Here is a 23,477-nt window from a genome sequence, read left to right as displayed (position 1 = left end):
TTTTTAATAGAAGTATTCTTGAGATAATCTATTATTTTTCTCAAAAAAAGTTTTCCTGCTCTTTTCACCTCTTAATGTTTGTTCCATATTTTTTTTGTTCCGAAAAATAATGGTCTTTAAGAGCAATTATTGTTGCAAGTTGTGCAAGCACTGATAATTTGTTGTCAGTTACGTGTTTTTTATTTTTGTATAGTGTCAAATAAAAATCACTTGATAAACATATGTCTGAGCATTTATTGAATATTTTCCATCTGATAAGCCAAGCTTATTTATAAATGTCGAGTTGCCTCTATTTTTTAAACACTTAAACAACAACTTCAGGTGTAATATTACAGAAGTGTTTTTGTACCTTTAATTAAAAATATATGCTTTTCTTAAAGAGCAGTCTTGAATTGACATTTTATATATTTTAGGATTGTAGATACAAGAAAAGTATAAACAAATTACTAAAAAATACAAAACTGACTGAAGAAGTTACATTATCTTTGAAATTTTCTATGTAGGGTTAGCCTACAGCTATGAAAAATCTATTTGTGTTATTGTGTTTAAAAGAAGGCAAATGCAAGCGAGACAACATGAATTCACTCGACCCACATCACCGCAACTTTCTTTCTTGACTACTTCGAATAATTTGGGAAATGTTCATGTGCAGACACATTTTGATAACAATGTTCCTGCCAACAAAATCATCCATGTCACAAATTATAATCGAGGTTCCGTTTCAGATTCAATTCTTGAGGACTCTTGTGACAGCTTCATGGATACTGACACTGAAGATGCTAGTTTACCTGGGAACCCTCAAGCTGATGCCGAGCCTTATTTATCCCTAAGAAGTGCTCTGAATAAAGTTGTTAATACAAAACCAGATGTATCTGATCCTTACCATCGCTATCCACAGCATAGTAGTGGTGACCTATCTCCTCGAAAAGAACTCAAAAAATTAATTAAAGAAGTGGAAACCTCTAAGCCAACTACACCTGAATATTCTCCACGTAAAGATGAGTTTGTAATCGACAAGTTAATGACTGATGGTATTCCGCAAATCAAAATTATAGAGGAACCTGAAACAGTACCTATTTTTATAGTTCTTCCATTCCTGCATCGATAGCAATCAAGTGTGTCATATATAATATCATGCTTTTTCATTTAGACTTACAGAGCAAGATACGAAAGTGAGGGTTGTAAGGGTCCAATTCATGGAGCTACTGAAACAGGCTTTCCAACAATAAAGGTAACACATACTGAATACACTACTCTATATACGCTAGTATTAGAGTTTTTCGATCTGATCCCCTCTAGATAATGAAAATTGTCAAGTACAGTACATATAGTGCAAGTATAACATGTTTCATGGCAGTAATATTATGTGGTATACTTGCTATGAATATTAAAAATTAGGCCAGATGGTCGCTCTTTAACATTTGGTAGAAGGATTTTCCTGAGACCATGGAGGTTTTAAAATTTAGGAAAAATGGTTGTGCTGTTGTCAGCAATAATTTTTATAGTCAAGAGTACGGGCTTACCAAATAATCTAACATCCAAAGTCCTAAGTTTCCTGTGATCATGGACAAGCAAACTTTGACATGGCTGCGAACTTCGGAATTCACTAACTTGTTTTATATATTGTCTATGATTGGAGTTCATTAAAATCAGTACTTTTTGAAAATCATTATGGGGTTTATATTTCAATGCTTTTCTCTGCATAGATTGAAGGCTACGTTGGTGACGTTGTTATTACTGTGTTTGTTGTGACACGTGAAGATGAACCTCACTTGCACACTGCTACTGGTCCTGGCTCGACAAAAGCTCCTTGTAAGGAAGTCACATTAAAAGATGGGACACCTGCCATTCAAATGTTGATGAAACCCGAAGATGAAAATGATGAAATGATTGCAATGTATTTCATTTTAGTTTCTTTTTTCTATTGTTGACTTTGTTGAATGTTTTCTACAAAAGAAATATTTTTGTATCCAATGTTTTTAAGTAGATATTTGCTTTTGCGTTAATGCCAACAAACTTGCTTAATCGTTTTTTTTTAATGGTTACAGCTTTGACCAGTTAAGTATCAGGCGGGTTCGAAACTGGGAAGCTGATCGTGAACTTCGAAAGCGTGGTATTGAACCTTCCACATGGAAAAGTAAGAAGAAGGAAGCAAAGTTGGCGTTTCAAGCATCTATAGCACCTTCTAAAAATCACACTGGTTATTTATTGACAACATACTCAAGATCATTTTTATGTAGTAAGTGCCAAACTTAATTATTTTTTTTAAAACAGACATTGATGCGTGACTTTTTTTATGAAATGTGCCTGAAGAAGGAAATTTTCAGGAGCTGCTTTGATAAGTTGTGTAGAAGGCTTGTATGTTTCTTTTCTTTTGTTTTTATTGTTTGCATATATTAATTTTAAAGGGGCTACGAAACGGCTGTTGGTTTTCGACTTTAGTGTTTTACACGAAAGTCCGGCTAATGGGGGTGGAAGAGTTTATGATCACTGTGGACAAAAAAAAACAACTTAAATCATTTTAAATATTATATTATATTAGGCATCTAAACATAGAAAAGTTCCCCACGTATATTGGATATCTAAAATTTATTCGATATAAGTACTTACCTTGCTTTTAACTAAAACTTTCTAATAAATAACTTTAAACCTTTTGAACTAGCTAGCTCACTATAACCGTCGATATTTTGCATAGAAGCATATAAGTTTATTGTACACAAAGCTAGTCTTGGCAACAACAATGACTTCGATTACCTTCTTAAAGCTAGTAACATACTATTTTTTTAATAAATACAGCTCCTTGTGTTGACTCTGTTTCCTCATCAAAACAGACTTTCGATTTACTGATATTTAATATATTTTACAGACCGTACCTTACTTTACCACCAAATAAAGAATACTGCAGGAAATTTTTTCTTATTTTCGAAAATAAAAATAGAAAAATATCAGATTGATCATGAGAAATTAGTTATTCATAAAGAGGTTTTCTAGACGTCTATTTATATCTAAACTGTGTATAATTTCTTGCATCTTGACCTTTTGAGTGGTCCGTTTATTACACGCCACTCTTCGGAAATTGCGGGGATTGAGCTTATTGAATCGTTTCGTAACCCCTTTAATGACATGAAACTTGCATTCAGAATAATACTAACTCAATCAAATCATAGTTGTTGAATTACGCATTTTTATTTAATAACAAATGAAACCATTTTAAAATTAGAAGTTTATTGTTTAGAAATTTAGAACGAGTTAAGAGCTAAAACCCTTGAAATAATGTTTGGGAAATTGCCCGTTTTTCAGCTCAAAATAGACAAACATCACCACTCGGCCAGTGCTCTGCAGCCAGTGCGCTGCAAAAGTTCTACTTAAGCAGGCGTGTAGGCCAAGTAACCAACGTTGAACTTTTTCCACAATGTATGCATTATGGAACAATCCACTTTACTACGCGGAAAGGTGCGAAATATGATGGAATTAGGGCATGCTGACGTCAGCAATAATTAAAGTTTTTTAGGATTTTGGATTTAACCAAATAACCTAACCTTTCGTTGTAAACATTGACAAGGAAATTTTCACAAGTTCGTGTTGCGTATTACTTAGATACAAATGGTATTCTTTACTGCGTGTAGTTACGATCTTAGAATTTTCGCCCTTTTTCTCAATATATTATCTCCAAGTAGGTTTTTGGCCTTTTTGGACTTATTTTCAATGCTGCCTACGATATGCAATCTACTTTCCAGGTCTTGTTTGTCGATCGTCTCCTTTAGAATTTTGGGCTCAGAAGGACCATCCAGCGTCCCTGGGTATTGGTTTTCGGCACGTCAATAACAAAAAAAGTTCTTGACATAGATTTTCCGACTGTTTCGATGCAAGTAATTTTCATTGTTCCGACTGAATTGGTCCCTTAAAGAGATATAACAGTGTAATACAATGTATTTTTAGCGGCACCATCTGGAAACCCTGAGATATGGTGGGCTAGTTTGAGCGAATGTTCAGCTGAAGGTGGCGAAGAAATGGGATTTATTGGAAAGAAATTTGCTTCTGGGTTTAAAGTTCGTTTCTTCTCAAAAGAGGATTATGGTATTTAGCCATTCACTATGTATGTATAAGTGTGTGTATCTTTTGTGTATAATTCTACCTTAAATATCGATTTCGTTTTAATTTTACTCTAGGCAATACATGGGAAGCGTTCGCAGAGGTGGACAAAGCAAAATCTAATTTAGTAAATGTTTTTCTTATTATTATTTAATTTTCTATAAACAAGTCAAAGTTTTTGAGCAAGTTATCGCTTTTAGTCTATTCTTAGGTTCTAATAACCATTTTTCTATTTTGTTTGTATGCTTGGTTGCATGTACTGTTAATTAAAGTTAAACTACTTCACTTTTTTCTAGAATGCTTGTGTTGTAAAAGTACCTCCTTATAAAGAAACAACGCTGCCTGAAAGTATTGTAGTGTACGTTGAAATTCGGGTTGGTCCTGAAAAGGAACCAAGAAATAGTGACCCGTACCCGTTTACCTATTCCGCCAGCAAAACCGTGGAAGGTTGTGCGAACTGTGCTCAAATTAAAGGATTTCTTCAGCGCGTGTATAGCGCACAAAGTGGTGATATGCCATCAAGTTTAACCGTTGCTTCTCTAAATGCTGAAGCGAAACAAGACAGTTCTGAACGAAATATAGATGTTAGTAAAATGGGTGCGAATATAGAACCGACAACTCCAACCAAGTTACGACTAGATTCGCCTGCTAAACGTGTTGCGAATATGCCGTCTGTTTTACCCAGCAGTGCATCTAACGATATCCGTGTTCTTTTGCAACAGGAGAAGTCAGTACTCAACGGGACATGTGCAAACAACATTGCGCCTTCAACGTTAGGTGTGCTCTATGTACAGAATAACGTTTTGCCAGTTGTTGCCCCAACAAGTAGACCGAATGTTGCTGTCCAACCTGGTTTTATGATACAGCAGCCAGTTTACAATAACAAGCCTATTCAAAACATCACTGCACCTGCGCTCGTTAACCCGCAAACTATTAATGCTACCAATTTAACTACTGCAAATTTCGTAGGATCGCAACAACAAATTAATGCTGTTAATTCCATGCTTTCTGTTCTTCCTAAAACAAATGTTTCAGTCACGACACAGACTGCTTTGACACAAACACCTATCGTACATTTACCAAACAATGACATGCAAGCAGCGTCTCACGTGACGTACCGACATACGACGCAGGCTGTGCCTATTTTAGTATCTAGCGAACAACATGCGGGAATAACTGGTTTAATTACTCCGACTTTAACCGTACCGTCGAACTACGAGCTTGTAAATCAGTGCGCTACCGCGCCTGTAGTTAATATGCAGTCCGGTGGGACTAAGGAATTTCTTCAAAATAGTTCCATTGCAATTCAGCAAGCGTTCGAGAAGGTCAAAGAAGAAGAAATATCACCAAATTATCTTCAAGATAAACAACATATGTATAACAGCCAAGTACCGATAATGTTTTCCAATAATGCTTTGACGTTTCCCTTGATATCCACTCGTGATTCGCAAAGCATTATTGTTTCTACTTCTTCAAGCGTGCCAATAGTTCCCCGCTCTATTCCGTGTGTAAATGTCCTGAACTCGACTTCGACAACTATGAAACCCTTCGACTCAGCTGTCGATAACTTTTTACCTACACAAACTGTTCCCTTGGAGAAGCAGATACAGATTTTAACAAACCATGTAGAAAAACTGAAAAAGTTGAAGACGAGCGAAACTATGTTGCAATATAATGTGTTAGATCGTCAGCAAGGAAATTTCCTTCAATCTCAGACGCAACTATCGTTTTCATCCGCGACCACGGTAGAACCTTTTGTCCACAGTAAGCTGCAGCAAGCAGCTAGTCAACTTCACGTCAACCAACAACCAATACAAGTTCCGTCATCAGTTTACCAGCAGATGGAGAAGGAACAAGTCCAACACACGTCGCCTGATTATCAAATAATACAAAGTGCTCTTGCCAATGAGAACCTCGCCTCAGCCATCTCGACATCGTTTATAACTGCAACTAGCCCTGTGCAGACCGTCCCAACAACATATACTGCTATTGCTCAGAAGCAAGCATACATGACTGTACCTCAGTCGGTGAACCAAGTATTACCAACTTCAACATACCAGACGGCAGTCGTCTATCAACAACAAAACGGTGTCGGGCAGCAGCAACAGTTTACCTCGTCCAACTTTTCTAACACAGCTTCTCAACAACAAGCTACCATTACTCCATTTTCAAACAGTCGAAATGCGCACCAAGCGCAGCAAACTGCCACTGTTTACAACCAGCAAGTTGCGCATGTTCACCCGTCTTCCTATCAAACCCAGTCGCAGCCGCAAACATCTTCGTTCACTCTGCAACAGCAAGCATTCCAACAGCCCTCACAGCCTCATCATCAACACCCTTCTCCAACGTTTCAGCAACACCCTTCTCCAACGTTTCAGCAAACAAGACTCATTTAAGAAACAAGACTCATTTAACGAAATATCGTTGACTGTTGGACTAAAATATTACTTCCTGCGCTGCGGTTGCGCAATAAAATTTCTTTACATACATATGAAACTTAGGCTTTAAAAAACACAACCATTCATAGCGCAGTCATGTTGCGATGACTGTGCTTGTAAACCTGAGCAGTTAATAAAAAGATTTTGTGGTTTTGTATTTAAAAGAAACCATTATTTACACTTTTAATGAAATATATTCTTTTTCAATACTTTCCATCAACTCTAATTCTTCAGAGTCATACCGAAAATGATCTTTACCTTTGTTAGTTGCGTCGTTTGTTTGTTTATATAACGTGGTTTTTGTTTGTTTTCTCAGTATGACGTCCATTTGTTGACTTGACGTAATGTCTATCTGTTTACTTGATGTAATATCCAATGACCTGCTGTATTCTACATGATTTATGAAATCACTTTCTTCTTTGGAATGATTGTCACCATGTTCATCATGGTTCTTATAGATGTTATTTTCGCAAGAATCACTTCTGGTGAATAAAATCTTAGATGGTATTATTTGGACATCTTCTTTATCAGGAGGTGTGGAGGTCTTTGTTATCTTGTCTTCACTAGGTCTACATTCAATTGGTTTTGTTTGGGTGATAGAAACAATAACCTTCTTTCTATTTTTTATGATTTTGTCTCGACATGCAGCGGTTTTGTCTGCTGGTGATCTATCTGTTTTGATTCTCTCTTTGTTTTCTCTTTCTAGCCGCAAAAGGAATGCTTTATCAACTGGAACTAATTGGTTTGTAATGGCTGTTTTGTCTACCGGTTGTAGTATGTTGGTCGCTTTTTTTTTGCTCACATTCGGTTTTTTAAGTGGAGCCAAATCTCTTTTGGTTTGTGATAGTTTTTCTAGCTTCAACGTGTCATGGTCACTACGGGCAGGCCTCCAAGGATTTTTTAAAATTGACTTGTCAATAGTGATAAATAATGTGGTTTTTGTTTTTTTCGATTTGTTTCCAAGAGGTGATCCGGCTTGTATTCCAATCTCCTTCGGATCGTTATTGTTCGAATGTGTTGAGTCTACTGATTGGGCGCTATCGAAGTCTGTATCTGGAATACTTACATCTGATTGGTCGCTGTTTGTTTGTAATGGTTGATCTGGTAATGGTGGCATCTCAGCAGAACCAAATTTAGTTGATTTATTTTTACCCTTTGAACACGAGGCGGTTGGTGTCAAACGGCCATAGTTATCCAAACGCATGGTGGACGAGACGTGAAGAACTTGCTCGTTTGATCGTGAATGTTTCGCCTCAACACCACAACATAGTGGTAAGAAGTTTCTCATGTTGTAACGTCTTTGTAACTTTCTCTTTCTTCAGGCTTATCGCCTGTCCATGTTGTTCTGCTCGTATTATTCAAGTCACAGGATTCTTTAATTTGACGTTGCAAGTTAATTTGACGTAACTTAAGCGCAATGCATCATCTGCGTTATGACGCACTTATATGCTTGTTTTCTCACCAACTTTAACTGAATTTAGTTTTTTTTTTTTGTGTAACATTCCTTCTTTGCTTGCATGCTACTCATGCTACTCATCTTTTCTTGAAGAATTTCGGGTTGACCTTTTTGTTGTGCATTGTGTAACTTTATCGGCACATCATTAGCAGAAGCTGTAGTGGTAAATCTTCTTTTTTGTAGATGTCATGCAAGCAAGCTGCTTTCTTTATCTAAAAAAAAGTAATTTCCTTTGGATCACATTTTTATTTAGCCAATCAGAGCTTTCAAATGTTCTTACTGTTTTGTAAAGTTTCCCACCTCGTGTGGAGATTGACTTCCGAAATGTGAGGCAGACCCTTTAGTTTCAAAAAAATTTTTTTTTTTTTAAGGATCCAACTTATCTGATGTAGACATGCGTGTCTTTGAGTTTCTAAGGATTATTATTTTAAATTAACTTTTGAACTTCGTGACATTTTATCTTCACGGATTTATGTAACTCCAACAATTACAAAACTTTCTGGTATCGAGTTCGGTTAAGCGAGGCGCAAAAACCGGCCAAGAGTCTTAATTTGCCTTGTACCAGTTTTGTGCAGAAAAAACGCGCAAAACGTTTCATACATACGCGAAGTGATACTTTTTAATTAAGACAATTTATTTAACTCTCTAAATAAGACATTGTTTTTGGAACAACGGAAATTAATAGGCGCTAATAAGCTCGCCTTTGCACAAAACTAATACGTTGAAATAGATTTTTTTTTTCGCTGCACAAAAGTTGTTGCGAATAAAGTAGCATTTTTTTTAATTATGTTTTTATTTTAAAAATTATTTAATTGTGATAAACTTTATTTTTCCCAAAAGTTTATTTATCAAAGAAGAAAGAAGTCTGGAAACTAAAAACAATTTCCTAATGTGAGCCCATTTTGTTTAGAAGCACACTAAAAAATTATGGACGAAACTTGAAGCCTTGGAAAAATGCTTTTCTACGAAGATGCTAATTATGCTATGGTCACACGCTCACAAGAGAATTTGAACATCAAAACGTCGGTGGAGAAAATAATTGAAGAGATCACAAGTAAACTAGAGGGGAACTGAATAAATTGTTTAAAAATCACATTGTCAGAAGTGGTAGCACGTATGAAGGAACTAAGGTGTTAAATCCTGACGAATTCGATCTAATGGTTTGTTTAGATGACCTGAGTGGCGATTACGATGTCTCAGGTGGTAATAATGCGGGATGTTTGCACCTTGGAGGCCAGAGAAATGTAGATAAAACAGTTAAAATTTTCGAAGTAACAAATAACGAGAAATCACCAGGTCACGTGAAACTCGAAGTTCTTGATAAGAATGCTAAAAAAAAGATGAAGCTCTTTCATGCTACAAAGTGAAGGGAAATTTTACTTGGACGCAACGTCAGTGAAAGCTGAGTTTTCAAAGTTATTAAAAAAAGCAATTCAGAGGCTGAACTGTCCTGCAAGTTTACGCTATCTGTATTCTCCAAGCAATGTGTTGGATGTTATACCGTTTAAACCACCCCACGAGTTATTGTTGAAATGGGAGGATAAAATGGAGATTAATATCGATGTTGTGCCGTGCGTCTCTCTGAAATGGTGCAAATCTTTGGATGCTTAAATCGATATAAAACATCTGTCGGAACTTCACGATAAAAATGTGACAAATGTTTTAAGAGAGGTTTTACAGAGAGAAAGCTTGATGGCTGTTGGTCGAGTGGAAATGTTTTGGCGTATGTCTTGCGACATTTATCTGAAACAGTGCCCAATGTGTTGTTATGCTATCGCGTGATGAAGTACCTCAACGAAACACATTTTACAAACGATTTTGAACCGATTCAAAAAGCTACCATTATTAATTCATATCCACTGAAAAATATCCTATTTCACACGTGGGCGCAACATATAAACGATGATAGCGCGTGAAACATTTGTGCCCTGGGAAACAGGGTCGTGGAAATGTTTGTTTTTCTAGCTCGTGCATTTCGAGAAAATTCCCTGCCGTGTTTTTAATGCCGCAGAGAAACCTATTTGGACCTGGGACCTGGAACGTTCCGGCAGCAGAGGCGATTGATCAGTTGGTTGCCCAGCTGTTAGCACAGAATAATACTTGGAGTTTGTCTGCTACTGAAGCATTTCTACAAGAGAAAATTCAGATTAAGATGCCAAAACCAAAAAAAAAATTGTCCGATTATAAAATACGACAAGTTAAGCCAGGTGATCCTCTTTATCGACCAAGTTTAAAGTCTAAAAACTAAAATTTAAACGACCGAAGTAGGTTGTAGTTGCTTTATTTTGCGAATATTCGTTTTTAAACGAATTAACAAACAACAAACCAGCATTTTAGGAGTAACAACCAATTTACAATTCCTATTTTTTATAAACGACTAGATATTTGTATCTTAGTTGCTCGGGGCAAAATTTTGTTTTTGGTAAGAAGGTTGCTAAGCCTAATATTTAGATTTCACGATTTTATGTTTAAAATGTGAATTTTTATTGTTAAATATTAAATTATCATTTAATAGAGAAAAACCCTTTTATTCTTGTAAAAAACAATTTGTAGGTTTTGTTGTTATGTTACCGTAATGAATAATTCAAGGCTTTAATAACCTTGACGCCGATTTCGAATAAATGAAGCCACTTTTTTGTTTCATTTTAAACAAATAACTTTCTATATCTAAGTCCAATAATGAAAACAAATGCCTTTTAAATTCAGCTAAACGTTCTTATAAATTTATAAGCTTATTTTAGGTTTTTTTTTAAATATTGCAGTATCTAAGTTTAAGATTCCTGGTCATAACTTTTTACATCTTCAACTTGACCATTTGCTTAGGTTTTAGCCGGATTCTTAGGCCCAGTCTTCACCAAACCAGTTGGGACAAGAAACTACTTTCTAATTGTTACACCCAATCCTGACCAACCTAGTTCCGAGGGCTTGTTAGTTTTTTATATTTGGACGGAACAAAATATAAATTAAAATCTCGGGACTGGGTTGCATCCTGACTAATAATGATCTTTATCACAAAAGCTTTAGCAAAAAAGTGGAAATCGGCAATAGGCGTTATTATAATTGAAATGCCTGACGTATACAACACATAGCATGACGTGCTCATTTCTTTTACGAGTGGTTCTTTATTCTCTCAAATCAGAAACTGATTCTACGCATCATTAAGACGATTTGCGAGACGTACAAATTTTCCCGCCTTTCGTTTTAAGATGATGGCAGATGAGGCGCCATCAATACCCACACCTTTGATAGGCGTTATGGAAATGTGAAAAATTCTGTCATCGGCGTAGTATTTTTGCATTAATGCGTAAACAAATGGGACCTTCACGTGGGTTAAAAATACTAATAATTAACGTGTTGAATATTTAACTGAAGTGTGGACGATGTAAACATTCGAGCCAGGTCAACAAGAAATCCACTCGCTGCGTTCAAATTTTTTGTTATTTCTGCGGGGATGTAAAAAATATACTTGCTCACCAATTTGAATTGAACTTTTGTCGTATGAAACTTGCATAACAGAAATAATTTGCAACTATTTTTTTTGTTTTTTAAGGATTTGTGCTTCGTCATGCTTTATGCTGCTGAATATAAAAAAGCGTGGACGAAACAGCCCGTTCTTCTTTATCACATCCACTACGCAACACGAAAAAAGCCCCTGGACGTAGGTTGGGTTCATGCGCTGGGATACAAATCTGACTGGATACAAAGTTGGTGATGACCCACGGTAACTTTGTCTCGATAACTAATTATATACACCAAATTGGCTGCAAGACTACGGAAAAGAAGTTATGTTTTAAATGCGCTATTGGTTACCCAGATTTATTTGTACAAATACAGCGTGCATTATACAGATTCAACTTTGTTAGTAAAGAAGCACATAAGCAGTTTTTAAAATATAATTAAAAGATATTTTTTACAAGTGAAAGTCTTTAGATTGATCACCTGTTTGGTTTGTGCTGAAACTCTTTTCTTGTGTGTTTTTAAAATACGTTATCACGTGGTAAGGAAAATTATGTCAAACTTTAATTAGACGATCACGTGACTTTTATTTTCTTTATGTGCATCCTTGCCGGATAATGTTTTTATGGAAACAACGTTCAGTGTTTGGCTAGGTTAGGTATTAGTTTAGTTGTTGCAAATTTTACGATTTACGATAGTCTGGCTTACACATATTTTTGTCTCTGTTGTATTGGGAAATAGTATTATCCTCCATCTTCCCTAATAATATCTCCAAAATTCTTTCATCATATTTTTTTATCACTTGCGAATGCTTATATACCTTTTTTCTGCAATTTTAAAATGTTGAGATAAAAGGATGAGATGTGGAGAGTATCACTACTGGAACCAGCAATGAATACATGAGTTGTGAATATTTACAAAGCTCTGTAGCTAGCTTAGCTTGCTACATTTTTAGCAATTTTTAATTATTTCAGCGTAAGTTACTTTTTAAGTTAATTTCTTTGATAGGTGTGGTCAGTTATCTATATTTTTTGCCTGTGCATTATGTCATCAACAGGGAAAACCGGTTAACCGATAGCTAGGCTCAACTTACAAACAAAGGAATCCATGATCCAGGGATAAGACCCTGAGCTAAAGTATCTCCTTAGATTTAACCGTACCAAATCAGCTGTTTTACAGTTAGATTGGCTAAAACTTGCATCCACTTTGGTTGACATGTATTTAAAATAATCTTTACATCAAAACATTAAGCTTGACGAACATGATGTGGAATTCGTTGTCTTGTAAGTTATAAGCCAATTATATATTGTAACGAATCCTGCCCATGCATTTAGAATACGGAAACTAAAGCAAATTTATGACAGCCACACTTTGTAGTTTCTAAAAACATTAAGTAGTTTTTCTGTTTCACGCATGCGCTAATTTTGTAAACATTGGTAACTCATCTATATTACTTTAACTAGCTCATGCATCTTTTTGCCCACAACGCAATTGTGGTCTGATAAATTTGCTTTGTTTGCTTATTTTTGGCTCTTTATATATTAATTTTTGTTGTGCCGGGATGTTTGCTCATTCGAAATCATGTTGCAACAACATGCCTCAACAGATCAGAAAAACTGTTGTCTTTTGCCACATGACTGGTCAATTTCCCTAAACCCTAAGCTCAATTAATTGAAAAAACTAGATCAGCATTTTCTGCTTTATTTTGAGAAAAACAAGGACTAATTGTATTTAATAGGCAGGTTGTATGCCTAAGATTGTTACACCTGTAGAACTTCTCAATTCTCATCAATTTTAAAGAATCTCTAACCTCTATTGTTCTCTAAAAACTACATAATTTAATCCAATTATACCTGGGTGTTTTTAACCTATGTGACACATTAAGTTCTTTCTACAAACATTTTAACATGCTTTAAATCTTTTAAATAAAAGTTCCTATTTATTTTTTTTCGAGAAAAAAAGTTGTTATTTGCAATTAGTTAAGCATATTTTAATGCATTCCTCAAATTAATTTGAAATTAAAACTTCAAATTAATTTGCAGGTGAGTTAGTTTTTGCTCCTTTTTGTGTATATACCACCAGAATTGTTCTAAAATATGCTTTAAGTCGTAAGTGATACTTGTATGTGTCTAAAATGTCATTCAATTCCTCAAACAATGTACATAACGTGACAATTGTCTGGCACCCATGCATCATAGTATAAAATTGGTAGACTCTGCCTACTATGATCTGTTATTCATATAGCACTCTGGCAGCAGAATATTTGAAAAAATTAGCTTTTAAGATGTCTCCAACCTAAATTTGAGAATAAAAAAGTTCTTAAAGCTATGTTTACACATGTCTAAAAGTTGTTTTCTCACTTCATATTTCACTAGTATGATGGTGCCGCGTAAGAAAATAATTAAAGCAATAATTGCTTCCAGTTGTGTTCCACATTATTTTCTTTATAAATTCATGAATTTTACATTTGTCAGCAGCTACTCATGAACATATACTCAAATATATGTTGTGAAGTTATCCTAATAGAATTTTATGACTTAATTGTGTTAACCCAAGCTTAACAAAATAGTAAATCAAAATTTTTAACCTGAAAAGAAATGCGCTATTAACTAGCTGTGGCCTAATCTAAAATTAGTCTATAGTTTTTTTAATAGAAGTATTCTTGAGATAATCTATTATTTTTCTCAAAAAAAGTTTTCCTGCTCTTTTCACCTCTTAATGTTTGTTCCATATTTTTTTTGTTCCGAAAAATAATGGTCTTTAAGAGCAATTATTGTTGCAAGTTGTGCAAGCACTGATAATTTGTTGTCAGTTACGTGTTTTTTATTTTTGTATAGTGTCAAATAAAAATCACTTGATAAACATATGTCTGAGCATTTATTGAATATTTTCCATCTGATAAGCCAAGCTTATTTATAAATGTCGAGTTGCCTCTATTTTTTAAACACTTAAACAACAACTTCAGGTGTAATATTACAGAAGTGTTTTTGTACCTTTAATTAAAAATATATGCTTTTCTTAAAGAGCAGTCTTGAATTGACATTTTATATATTTTAGGATTGTAGATACAAGAAAAGTATAAACAAATTACTAAAAAATACAAAACTGACTGAAGAAGTTACATTATCTTTGAAATTTTCTATGTAGGGTTAGCCTACAGCTATGAAAAATCTATTTGTGTTATTGTGTTTAAAAGAAGGCAAATGCAAGCGAGACAACATGAATTCACTCGACCCACATCACCGCAACTTTCTTTCTTGACTACTTCGAATAATTTGGGAAATGTTCATGTGCAGACACATTTTGATAACAATGTTCCTGCCAACAAAATCATCCATGTCACAAATTATAATCGAGGTTCCGTTTCAGATTCAATTCTTGAGGACTCTTGTGACAGCTTCATGGATACTGACACTGAAGATGCTAGTTTACCTGGGAACCCTCAAGCTGATGCCGAGCCTTATTTATCCCTAAGAAGTGCTCTGAATAAAGTTGTTAATACAAAACCAGATGTATCTGATCCTTACCATCGCTATCCACAGCATAGTAGTGGTGACCTATCTCCTCGAAAAGAACTCAAAAAATTAATTAAAGAAGTGGAAACCTCTAAGCCAACTACACCTGAATATTCTCCACGTAAAGATGAGTTTGTAATCGACAAGTTAATGACTGATGGTATTCCGCAAATCAAAATTATAGAGGAACCTGAAACAGTACCTATTTTTATAGTTCTTCCATTCCTGCATCGATAGCAATCAAGTGTGTCATATATAATATCATGCTTTTTCATTTAGACTTACAGAGCAAGATACGAAAGTGAGGGTTGTAAGGGTCCAATTCATGGAGCTACTGAAACAGGCTTTCCAACAATAAAGGTAACACATACTGAATACACTACTCTATATACGCTAGTATTAGAGTTTTTCGATCTGATCCCCTCTAGATAATGAAAATTGTCAAGTACAGTACATATAGTGCAAGTATAACATGTTTCATGGCAGTAATATTATGTGGTATACTTGCTATGAATATTAAAAATTAGGCCAGATGGTCGCTCTTTAACATTTGGTAGAAGGATTTTCCTGAGACCATGGAGGTTTTAAAATTTAGGAAAAATGGTTGTGCTGTTGTCAGCAATAATTTTTATAGTCAAGAGTACGGGCTTACCAAATAATCTAACATCCAAAGTCCTAAGTTTCCTGTGATCATGGACAAGCAAACTTTGACATGGCTGCGAACTTCGGAATTCACTAACTTGTTTTATATATTGTCTATGATTGGAGTTCATTAAAATCAGTACTTTTTGAAAATCATTATGGGGTTTATATTTCAATGCTTTTCTCTGCATAGATTGAAGGCTACGTTGGTGACGTTGTTATTACTGTGTTTGTTGTGACACGTGAAGATGAACCTCACTTGCACACTGCTACTGGTCCTGGCTCGACAAAAGCTCCTTGTAAGGAAGTCACATTAAAAGATGGGACACCTGCCATTCAAATGTTGATGAAACCCGAAGATGAAAATGATGAAATGATTGCAATGTATTTCATTTTAGTTTCTTTTTTCTATTGTTGACTTTGTTGAATGTTTTCTACAAAAGAAATATTTTTGTATCCAATGTTTTTAAGTAGATATTTGCTTTTGCGTTAATGCCAACAAACTTGCTTAATCGTTTTTTTTTAATGGTTACAGCTTTGACCAGTTAAGTATCAGGCGGGTTCGAAACTGGGAAGCTGATCGTGAACTTCGAAAGCGTGGTATTGAACCTTCCACATGGAAAAGTAAGAAGAAGGAAGCAAAGTTGGCGTTTCAAGCATCTATAGCACCTTCTAAAAATCACACTGGTTATTTATTGACAACATACTCAAGATCATTTTTATGTAGTAAGTGCCAAACTTAATTATTTTTTTTAAAACAGACATTGATGCGTGACTTTTTTTATGAAATGTGCCTGAAGAAGGAAATTTTCAGGAGCTGCTTTGATAAGTTGTGTAGAAGGCTTGTATGTTTCTTTTCTTTTGTTTTTATTGTTTGCATATATTAATTTTAAAGGGGCTACGAAACGGCTGTTGGTTTTCGACTTTAGTGTTTTACACGAAAGTCCGGCTAATGGGGGTGGAAGAGTTTATGATCACTGTGGACAAAAAAAAACAACTTAAATCATTTTAAATATTATATTATATTAGGCATCTAAACATAGAAAAGTTCCCCACGTATATTGGATATCTAAAATTTATTCGATATAAGTACTTACCTTGCTTTTAACTAAAACTTTCTAATAAATAACTTTAAACCTTTTGAACTAGCTAGCTCACTATAACCGTCGATATTTTGCATAGAAGCATATAAGTTTATTGTACACAAAGCTAGTCTTGGCAACAACAATGACTTCGATTACCTTCTTAAAGCTAGTAACATACTATTTTTTTAATAAATACAGCTCCTTGTGTTGACTCTGTTTCCTCATCAAAACAGACTTTCGATTTACTGATATTTAATATATTTTACAGACCGTACCTTACTTTACCACCAAATAAAGAATACTGCAGGAAATTTTTTCTTATTTTCGAAAATAAAAATAGAAAAATATCAGATTGATCATGAGAAATTAGTTATTCATAAAGAGGTTTTCTAGACGTCTATTTATATCTAAACTGTGTATAATTTCTTGCATCTTGACCTTTTGAGTGGTCCGTTTATTACACGCCACTCTTCGGAAATTGCGGGGATTGAGCTTATTGAATCGTTTCGTAACCCCTTTAATGACATGAAACTTGCATTCAGAATAATACTAACTCAATCAAATCATAGTTGTTGAATTACGCATTTTTATTTAATAACAAATGAAACCATTTTAAAATTAGAAGTTTATTGTTTAGAAATTTAGAACGAGTTAAGAGCTAAAACCCTTGAAATAATGTTTGGGAAATTGCCCGTTTTTCAGCTCAAAATAGACAAACATCACCACTCGGCCAGTGCTCTGCAGCCAGTGCGCTGCAAAAGTTCTACTTAAGCAGGCGTGTAGGCCAAGTAACCAACGTTGAACTTTTTCCACAATGTATGCATTATGGAACAATCCACTTTACTACGCGGAAAGGTGCGAAATATGATGGAATTAGGGCATGCTGACGTCAGCAATAATTAAAGTTTTTTAGGATTTTGGATTTAACCAAATAACCTAACCTTTCGTTGTAAACATTGACAAGGAAATTTTCACAAGTTCGTGTTGCGTATTACTTAGATACAAATGGTATTCTTTACTGCGTGTAGTTACGATCTTAGAATTTTCGCCCTTTTTCTCAATATATTATCTCCAAGTAGGTTTTTGGCCTTTTTGGACTTATTTTCAATGCTGCCTACGATATGCAATCTACTTTCCAGGTCTTGTTTGTCGATCGTCTCCTTTAGAATTTTGGGCTCAGAAGGACCATCCAGCGTCCCTGGGTATTGGTTTTCGGCACGTCAATAACAAAAAAAGTTCTTGACATAGATTTTCCGACTGTTTCGATGCAAGTAATTTTCATTGTTCCGACTGAATTGGTCCCTTAAAGAGATATAACAGTGTAATACAATGTATTTTTAGCGGCACCATCTGGAAACCCTGAGATATGGTGGGCTAGTTTGAGCGAATGTTCAGCTGAAGGTGGCGAAGAAATGGGATTTATTGGAAAGAAATTTGCTTCTGGGTTTAAAGTTCGTTTCTTCTCAAAAGAGGATTATGGTATTTAGCCATTCACTATGTATGTATAAGTGTGTGTATCTTTTGTGTATAATTCTACCTTAAATATCGATTTCGTTTTAATTTTACTCTAGGCAATACATGGGAAGCGTTCGCAGAGGTGGACAAAGCAAAATCTAATTTAGTAAATGTTTTTCTTATTATTATTTAATTTTCTATAAACAAGTCAAAGTTTTTGAGCAAGTTATCGCTTTTAGTCTATTCTTAGGTTCTAATAACCATTTTTCTATTTTGTTTGTATGCTTGGTTGCATGTACTGTTAATTAAAGTTAAACTACTTCACTTTTTTCTAGAATGCTTGTGTTGTAAAAGTACCTCCTTATAAAGAAACAACGCTGCCTGAAAGTATTGTAGTGTACGTTGAAATTCGGGTTGGTCCTGAAAAGGAACCAAGAAATAGTGACCCGTACCCGTTTACCTATTCCGCCAGCAAAACCGTGGAAGGTTGTGCGAACTGTGCTCAAATTAAAGGATTTCTTCAGCGCGTGTATAGCGCACAAAGTGGTGATATGCCATCAAGTTTAACCGTTGCTTCTCTAAATGCTGAAGCGAAACAAGACAGTTCTGAACGAAATATAGATGTTAGTAAAATGGGTGCGAATATAGAACCGACAACTCCAACCAAGTTACGACTAGATTCGCCTGCTAAACGTGTTGCGAATATGCCGTCTGTTTTACCCAGCAGTGCATCTAACGATATCCGTGTTCTTTTGCAACAGGAGAAGTCAGTACTCAACGGGACATGTGCAAACAACATTGCGCCTTCAACGTTAGGTGTGCTCTATGTACAGAATAACGTTTTGCCAGTTGTTGCCCCAACAAGTAGACCGAATGTTGCTGTCCAACCTGGTTTTATGATACAGCAGCCAGTTTACAATAACAAGCCTATTCAAAACATCACTGCACCTGCGCTCGTTAACCCGCAAACTATTAATGCTACCAATTTAACTACTGCAAATTTCGTAGGATCGCAACAACAAATTAATGCTGTTAATTCCATGCTTTCTGTTCTTCCTAAAACAAATGTTTCAGTCACGACACAGACTGCTTTGACACAAACACCTATCGTACATTTACCAAACAATGACATGCAAGCAGCGTCTCACGTGACGTACCGACATACGACGCAGGCTGTGCCTATTTTAGTATCTAGCGAACAACATGCGGGAATAACTGGTTTAATTACTCCGACTTTAACCGTACCGTCGAACTACGAGCTTGTAAATCAGTGCGCTACCGCGCCTGTAGTTAATATGCAGTCCGGTGGGACTAAGGAATTTCTTCAAAATAGTTCCATTGCAATTCAGCAAGCGTTCGAGAAGGTCAAAGAAGAAGAAATATCACCAAATTATCTTCAAGATAAACAACATATGTATAACAGCCAAGTACCGATAATGTTTTCCAATAATGCTTTGACGTTTCCCTTGATATCCACTCGTGATTCGCAAAGCATTATTGTTTCTACTTCTTCAAGCGTGCCAATAGTTCCCCGCTCTATTCCGTGTGTAAATGTCCTGAACTCGACTTCGACAACTATGAAACCCTTCGACTCAGCTGTCGATAACTTTTTACCTACACAAACTGTTCCCTTGGAGAAGCAGATACAGATTTTAACAAACCATGTAGAAAAACTGAAAAAGTTGAAGACGAGCGAAACTATGTTGCAATATAATGTGTTAGATCGTCAGCAAGGAAATTTCCTTCAATCTCAGACGCAACTATCGTTTTCATCCGCGACCACGGTAGAACCTTTTGTCCACAGTAAGCTGCAGCAAGCAGCTAGTCAACTTCACGTCAACCAACAACCAATACAAGTTCCGTCATCAGTTTACCAGCAGATGGAGAAGGAACAAGTCCAACACACGTCGCCTGATTATCAAATAATACAAAGTGCTCTTGCCAATGAGAACCTCGCCTCAGCCATCTCGACATCGTTTATAACTGCAACTAGCCCTGTGCAGACCGTCCCAACAACATATACTGCTATTGCTCAGAAGCAAGCATACATGACTGTACCTCAGTCGGTGAACCAAGTATTACCAACTTCAACATACCAGACGGCAGTCGTCTATCAACAACAAAACGGTGTCGGGCAGCAGCAACAGTTTACCTCGTCCAACTTTTCTAACACAGCTTCTCAACAACAAGCTACCATTACTCCATTTTCAAACAGTCGAAATGCGCACCAAGCGCAGCAAACTGCCACTGTTTACAACCAGCAAGTTGCGCATGTTCACCCGTCTTCCTATCAAACCCAGTCGCAGCCGCAAACATCTTCGTTCACTCTGCAACAGCAAGCATTCCAACAGCCCTCACAGCCTCATCATCAACACCCTTCTCCAACGTTTCAGCAACACCCTTCTCCAACGTTTCAGCAACACCCTTCTCCAACGTTTCAGCAACACCCTTCTCCAACGTTTCAGCAACACCCTTCTCCAACGTTTCAGCAGCAACAACAATTATTTGAGAACATAACGAATCTTACTGATTTCTCAAAGGCGGAATTTGAAAACGATGCTACGAAGGAGTCTCAATGGCAAACTCGTCCATCAATCAATGATGCCATAGCCACTAATAAAGTTGGGTATCATGATAATAATACGAACAAGCAGCGCTCCTCGAGGGCTGCAAGTCCTATGAAACTAAATGAAAATGAGAATAATAATTTCTTAACCGCATTAGAGCAGTTGAACAATTCACAAACGTTTACGTCGTCGTTACCGTCAACACCTGTTGCCATGACAAACCACGTCTCCGTTTTTAACACTACGCCGTCAGATATTCAACTTTCACAGATGGATAATTCTGTTGTCGAAGCAAATGAGCTCAACCAATCGGAAGTCAGCGTCGACTACTCCGACGCTTATAAAAACGTTAACAAGTCAACGAGTAACACGTGGGTGTCATACCAAAGCGATACATCACAATACGGCCAATCCACATTATATCAACAACATCTGCAACCAACTACCGATGGAATACAAAAAGGTAATTTCTCTTTCTTTATATTACATTAATTCACGTTTTCAGGGAAATAATACTCAGTTGGAAATAAAATTTACTGTCCCCGACAGACTTCATACACGTTTTTTTTTTTTTTTTTTACTCTGTAGGTTGGTGATGTAGTAAAGCTTACTGAACAAACGCTACGTGATGGCGTAGCCGGATATAGATCGTGGATTTGCGTGCCTTGAAAATATTTTTAACATGTCAGTATTTTCTTTCCTTTTATATATATAATTGGCATTTTTTAATTGGATTTTAGATAGTCTTTAAAGACTAAAGATAAATATTATGAATTTAGCCTTTATAAGAGGGTCCAGTTGTTTTGATCACAAAACAGTTTCGTCTATCAATTTACGTAACTTCGTGTTCTACGTGTTTTCTCCTCCCGTTATAACATGCTTCCTTTTTGAAATAGCCTCACAAATTTTTTAATTCAGTACTGGCATCTCAAAAAGTGGCAAAATTAGAAAATTTGTGATCAATAGCGAGAACGTCATATCTGATGATCTGCGCATATAAAAGTCAAACTATAACAGGGCGATATTATACACAAGCAGACTTTTCTTTGTGTTGAAATCATTAGATGAAGCTAGATTTTTAAAAGTTATATTTTTTATAAAAAAGAAAAAACGTGGGTGAATTAGTCGCTGACGTATTTATGTATTGTTATTTGTTTCGTTGTCACGGTAACATAGGAGCCTCCCATTTATTTGTGTGATTTTATGAAGCGTGTGTTTCTATAACAATTCTACTTGTACTTAAGTTTAATTTTTAATTTTTTAATCTTTTTTATAAATCCTAATTTTGTCAATATAAAAACTAAGAAGAACCGCGAATGATAATTTTTGAATAAAGCATGGAGGATGTCAATCTTTCGTGAGTGACATTTTTTGCCTGACTGATAGTGAAAATGTTTGTTGTGTTCTTGCGGTGGCCAACTTAACCCCAAAACTGTTTTTATTTTGTATGTATCGTAGCTAATCATGCTTTTCATATTTGAACACGTGCAGCCTTGTCCCCAGGAATTTTCGGGCATTTTATATTTGCACGGCCAAATATAGCCCAACAAGTCCTGGGGATAAAGTTGGAAAAGGTGGTTACGTTGAGAGTTTGTGTTACCTAAAAACAAAAAAACGATTTGACGTATGGCTAAATATGCAAATTAGAAGAATTTCGCTCACATTAGCTTTCGCGAAACTATGATTGATTTTATTTTATTTAGCGCTTGTTGTGATATAACATAATTTATGCAGAATAATTTATTTTCAATCGTTAGCGAAACAGACAAGCATGTAATGTCTAACCATAGTCATAAAAAAGGACTATGGTCTGGTCGAGTATGATTAGCTACAATAATCTTTTTTATTTAATTTTTTTTCTTACTTTCCAGATTTTAACGATTTTATACTTTATTGTAATGATTATATCTCATATTTTGATTTGAATTAAATAAATTTTAGCTGTTTTACGTGAATGACAGAGATATTTTAAGAGTTTGCGAGACAAATAATTTTGCTTCTACTTTGTTTTTGATTCATAGTTAATGCTACCATTAAAATTTTCGAATAATGTAGGCACGTGAAATAATTCGCAAAATTAAACTTCTTTGCGAATTATAAAAATTTATTTGGATTTTTTTAGGAATTGTGATTTTAGAATAAAGGGATGCATTAAGTTAAGGTAAACTTTAAATAATTTCGAAGTACGCAAAAAAAGGGTAAGATGAATATTTGGAGGGATAGGGTTTTTGTGTGTGTGTGTGTCACTGATCATGCATTGACGATGTAAAAGCAAGTGATTTTTCAAAGCGTAAAAAGATTCAAGAAGTCAATATGGAGCCTAAATTACACAATAAAACATATTTGACAGTTTTCATAACCTTGAAAAGTAAAGGTTCAAACTTGTACCCGATATAGTACCACTGTTTGCCATATTAGTGTAGCCAGGAGACCCAGCGTAATTTTTCTTACCACCGGGAAATCGGAGTAGTTAAGGTGGGAAAAATTACGCTGGGTCTCAACCGATTTTTCTGCGGCCAAAATCTGGCCGCGCTTTTTGATTGGCTAATTCTGTTGTTCTTTGCTCACGTGGTGTATGTCGGGGAAAGCCCTTTTCATCCGAATATTCCAGCGAGTGGTTTCACTCACGCTAAAAAACATTAGCAAACTATAAAGTTTTTACCACAGTAAGATGTGGTCAAGCTGGGTAAACAACTCACAGATAAATTAAAGTGGCCTCCGAAGCGATTAGTCACATTGTCCAATTTAAACTCGGGGTTTCCGCTGAGTCA

At 35.6% G+C, this 23,477-nt stretch overlaps 2 protein-coding genes across 2 annotated transcripts; both read left to right on the top strand.

Moving 5' to 3' along the window:
- Window positions 1-243: 243 nt before the first annotated feature.
- LOC130656047 (nuclear factor of activated T-cells 5-like) lies at window positions 244-6,646 on the top strand. Its single transcript, XM_057458883.1, has 7 exons — window positions 244-1,069; window positions 1,151-1,231; window positions 1,707-1,897; window positions 2,049-2,239; window positions 3,940-4,077; window positions 4,170-4,219; window positions 4,389-6,646. Exons 1-7 carry the CDS (start codon window positions 560-562, stop codon window positions 6,486-6,488), a joined length of 3,261 nt encoding a protein of 1,086 aa, XP_057314866.1. The 5' UTR covers window positions 244-559; the 3' UTR covers window positions 6,489-6,646.
- Window positions 6,647-14,335: 7,689 nt separating this feature from the next.
- Window positions 14,336-22,661, top strand: LOC130656046 (nuclear factor of activated T-cells 5-like). The gene is made up of 8 exons (XM_057458882.1): window positions 14,336-15,155; window positions 15,237-15,317; window positions 15,793-15,983; window positions 16,135-16,325; window positions 18,026-18,163; window positions 18,256-18,305; window positions 18,475-21,169; window positions 21,295-22,661. Exons 1-8 carry the CDS (start codon window positions 14,646-14,648, stop codon window positions 21,300-21,302), a joined length of 3,864 nt encoding a protein of 1,287 aa, XP_057314865.1. The 5' UTR covers window positions 14,336-14,645; the 3' UTR covers window positions 21,303-22,661.
- Window positions 22,662-23,477: the final 816 nt, after the last annotated feature.

Source organism: Hydractinia symbiolongicarpus, chromosome 8 (genome assembly GCF_029227915.1).
Source record: "Hydractinia symbiolongicarpus strain clone_291-10 chromosome 8, HSymV2.1, whole genome shotgun sequence".
Classification (NCBI taxonomy): Eukaryota; Metazoa; Cnidaria; class Hydrozoa; order Anthoathecata; family Hydractiniidae; genus Hydractinia; species Hydractinia symbiolongicarpus.
The sequence above is the reverse complement of the archived record's forward strand: the minus strand, read 5'-3'. Positions and strand labels throughout refer to the sequence as shown.

Bases quoted from the DNA above. Each gene is read 5' to 3' on its own strand.
- LOC130656047 (XM_057458883.1), top strand. From the start codon at position 560: ATGCAAGCGAGACAACATGAATTCACTCGACCCACATCACCGCAACTT. The intron at 4,078-4,169 runs GTATTTAGCCAT...ATTTTACTCTAG, and splicing joins CTTCTCAAAAGAGGATTATG to GCAATACATGGGAAGCGTTC. The intron at 4,220-4,388 runs GTAAATGTTTTT...ACTTTTTTCTAG, and splicing joins ACAAAGCAAAATCTAATTTA to AATGCTTGTGTTGTAAAAGT.
- LOC130656046 (XM_057458882.1), top strand. From the start codon at position 14,646: ATGCAAGCGAGACAACATGAATTCACTCGACCCACATCACCGCAACTT. The intron at 15,984-16,134 runs GTATTTCATTTT...TAATGGTTACAG, and splicing joins AATGATGAAATGATTGCAAT to CTTTGACCAGTTAAGTATCA. The intron at 18,164-18,255 runs GTATTTAGCCAT...ATTTTACTCTAG, and splicing joins CTTCTCAAAAGAGGATTATG to GCAATACATGGGAAGCGTTC.